At 45.3% G+C, this 3,706-nt stretch overlaps 1 protein-coding gene across 1 annotated transcript in view; it reads left to right on the top strand.

The window, feature by feature from the left end:
• The first annotated feature begins 475 nt into the window (after positions 1 to 475).
• The window catches only part of LOC101990410 (zinc finger protein 431-like), a 140,351-nt gene continuing 137,120 nt past the window's right edge, over positions 476 to 3,706 (top strand). The window contains exon 1 of the mRNA XM_026778210.1: positions 476 to 582. Coding sequence (XP_026634011.1) covers positions 556 to 582 — 27 coding nt within the window. The 5' untranslated portion in view covers positions 476 to 555. The remainder of the gene's footprint in view (positions 583 to 3,706) is intronic.

The raw sequence follows: 3,706 nt of genomic DNA, 5'->3' as shown, positions 1-3,706 counted from the left end.
TTTTTTTATTTTTGAGACAGGGTCTCACTATGTAGCTCTTGACTGTCCATGTGCAGACCAAGCTTGGCCTGGAACTCACAGATAGCCACTTGCCTGTGGCTTCCTGATGCTGGGATGAAAGGCGTGCAGAGTAGCGAGCTAGCAAACATTCTCAAGAGTATTTGATGCCTGCCTATTCCGGAAACACAGATTCAAGACTTCAAGACTCCGTCTCACTGCAGGCAGAATGGCTATGATCAGGAATAGGAATACAAGTGACAAGCAACACTGCTGTGGATGTTACACTAACAAGAGATTGCTGTAGAATTTGGCACACATCTCTAGCAAATCTGGGATAGGTCTGTGATTGGAAAGGAAGTTAGGGCTGAGGACATTGTGTTGTGTTCCTTCAGCCCACTGCGACCTGTCACTCAGGCCTTAGGAGCCAATCAGATCCGCCACCGGTTCTGCCAGTCAGATAGGAGGAGCGCTCTTCCGGTTGCCAGGCTTTGCGGCGCTTGAGGAAGTCGGAAGTTGACATTTTTGCAGGATCGTGGGCTTCATGTGGGGCAGAACATGGTTGTACTCTGCAGCCAGGCTATGGTGAGCGAGGGGCCACTGTTTCCAGACCGGGTGGAGCAGCCTGCTGAACCACAGGAGCCCAAGTGTGGCGTCCTCCGTAGTCTGGGTGGGAACTAGCGGCCAGACGCTGAGTTCTGCATGTTCCTGCTGGTCCTCCGTGGTTTCCCTGTGATTCTTGTCATTGCCCTGGGCAGCAGCCTCGGAATAATTTAAGTCTGCCGTCTGCAGAGTGGGATCATGTTTACAAATGTCCTCGTTGACGTTACTGTGAAATTCTGGTGCCTGTAGAGTTTGTATTGTCACAATGGAAGGCAGATTTGCCAAACTCGGAGAACCCTGGTCTCTCTAGTATCTTCCAGAAGTTCTGCACTTGTAGAATTAAACATTTTTACATAGGATCCGACTGGAGTTAATTTTGTGGAGCTTGGAAATGATACCTTCTGTGTAGAGTAGCGTTCCACTGCTAAACTGATGTAGAAGAATAGAAATTGATGGTATAAGCTTTTACCAACCATAAAGAGACATTAGGTCACATAAAGTAGGATTTAGTTAAGGGAAGAGTACCTCCCAAATACCCCCAAAGATAAACAGCATGCCTAGTAGAGATTAGTATGATAAATGTAAATGTCTGTTCACCAGCATTAATCAGCCATTAAGCTACATTCCCAGAACAAAGGAGATAAAGCTGATTTACAAGGGGCCATAAGGCCCCCTTCCCCACATCAAGAACAGACCTCTAACATGCTGCTCAAAGACCCATTACAGGGTCACGGCCAACATCACGTCCTGTTGTTACATAAAGATATATTTTTTGAGACAAGGTCTTCAGTGTTGGTTGAGACTGATTTAAACCCTGTCTATAACACACAGGGCATTGCCCTTGCTAGCCCTCTGACTAAGCCCCCTACATTTTTGGCTTATAGCCTTTATAGCACCACCAAGTCCTAAAATTATTAGTTTGAATCACAGAATGGACTGTCAATAGCAGGAGCAGGGGAAGGATTTGCTCTTGCAGCATGGCTCTCCCTTCAGACCAGAAAGGAGGAGCAGAGAGACTTGTGTGTACACTGCAGGGGAAACAGACTAGGCAGTAGGTAGATCACAGACAACCTTTAAGGCAGTGAGCTGCAGCGCTCTCCATCATAAAGAAGGACCTGATGGGGGCACAGTGAGTGACTGCCTGTGTAATTTCCCAGCATGTATTAATTCCTTCCGTGTGGATAAAGACAGCCATAATTGTTGTGTTTATAATTTAGGGAGGGCAGCTTTAACCACTGAGTATTCGGTTTCCATTTAGGGAACTCTCCCATGCAGATATGTGCAGTCCTGGTTGACATAGTAAAGTCTGCTGAAAGGTTTGAGACATAGACCAGGCTGTCACTCTGTGTTAGGTTACAGCGCTCAGCAGGTAACATATTATATGGGACAAAGTTTTATAGTCTCTTATTACAGCATTCTCTTTTTTTCTATTTTTTTATTTAAAAAAACAAAATGAAACTTTTTTCATTTTACATACCAATGCCAGTTTCCATTTCCTCCCCTTGTTCCTTCCGTGTTCCTCCCCACTCCACCCCTGTCCACTCCTCAGAGAGGGTAAGGCACATTGCTTGAGGAAGGACCAAGGGCCTCCCTACTGTATTTAGGCTGAGCAAGGTATCCCTCCAAAGAGAATGGGTTTCCAGAAAGCCAGTACAAGCAGTAGGGATAAATCCTGGTGCCAGTGCTTGTGGTCCCACAGTCTGCCCCAGCCATACAATTGTCACCCACATTCCGAGGATCAACATAGTCAAAATGTCAATCCTACCAAAAGCAACCTATAGATTCAATGCAGTCCCCATCAGAATCACAACAAGAAATTGAGTAAGGCAGAATTTAAAAATCATGTATGGCTTTCACAGATTGAATATTGAATCCGTGGATGGTATTACAAATGACTCATTCAGGTGTTTAGTGAAAAGAAACAAGTGGGGGCAGGATGAAATCAAAGTCTGTTCTGTAGAGCAAAACAGCACTAGGTGGTTGCAGACAGCAGATGTAAGGAGGAAATGGAGCTAAGAAATTCCCAGGTGTTTAGCACCATTGAAGAGAACGCCCTTGCTCAGCATTAAAAGCCCAGGAAGGACTCTATCCAGGTAAGCCCTGCAGTCTATGGTAGGAATAGGCAAAGAGATTCCTAGTCCAAAGAAACAACTTCATACTGAATCAGCTGCAACTCTGGTCCAAGCATGGCAGGGTCCATTACAACACAGACCCTAAATTTGGGGGATCATTGAGGTTTTATTGGTTCTGGATAAAAAAGGTGCAAAACTTAAGGTCATGGATTTTTTTTCAGTCTGTGGTTTCAGCTCAGCGGTGTTACAGGCATCTGCCTTTGGGAGATTCAGAGTCTCTGAGGCTCCTGTGAGAGCATGATGCTGTGAGGGTGAAGCCTGGGTTGTATTTTGAGCCCATGAATGCTGTGAGCTATCTGCCATGGAGAGCTGCACATAGGAAGTGGTAGTAAGCAAAGAGAGAGACATATGAAAAGTTGCAGGGACAGGGCCATCAAAGACTTTAGAAACGGAAACAGCATGTGTCTGATCCAGGCTACAGGATTCAGTGGCTGGTCTGCTGGGTTTCAGTCTTGTCTTCTCACTGTGTCCCCTTAGCTCTCCTTTGGAATGGGAGTTGGAAATTACTTTGTGATTTTACAATGTGTCTAGGGATTGTCTTGAGTGTCAGAAGAGACTTCTGACATTTGTACAGTGCATTGGCTGTTGCTGACTATGAGAATCATTGAAGTTAGACTCAATTCATTTTCTTCATGGAGGACCATAAGCCTAGAGTGACCGGGGTCAGAAATCTAGTCGACTGAATGAGAAACCTTCCAGAAAGGATGATGTATGATTTATTTGAATATGTGTCTATCCTTGGTGACTTTATTTGGGGTACTGGTGGAACCTTTAGTAGGAGAAGCATTTCTGGATAAAAATTCCTCTTTGCAGACGGGACATGAGTGTTTATTTATTTATTTTTTTGGTTTTTCTAGACAGGGTTTCTCTGTGGTTTTGGAGCCTGTCCTGGAACTCCCTTTGTAGACCAGGCTGGTCTCGAACTCACAGAGATCTGCCTGCCTCTGCCTCCCGAGTGCTGGGATTACAGGCGT

Source organism: Microtus ochrogaster, unplaced genomic scaffold (assembly GCF_000317375.1).
Source record: "Microtus ochrogaster isolate Prairie Vole_2 unplaced genomic scaffold, MicOch1.0 UNK113, whole genome shotgun sequence".
NCBI lineage: Eukaryota > Metazoa > Chordata > Mammalia > Rodentia > Cricetidae > Microtus > Microtus ochrogaster.
Note: the sequence above shows the minus strand (reverse complement) of the source record. Positions and strands in the feature narration are given on the sequence as shown.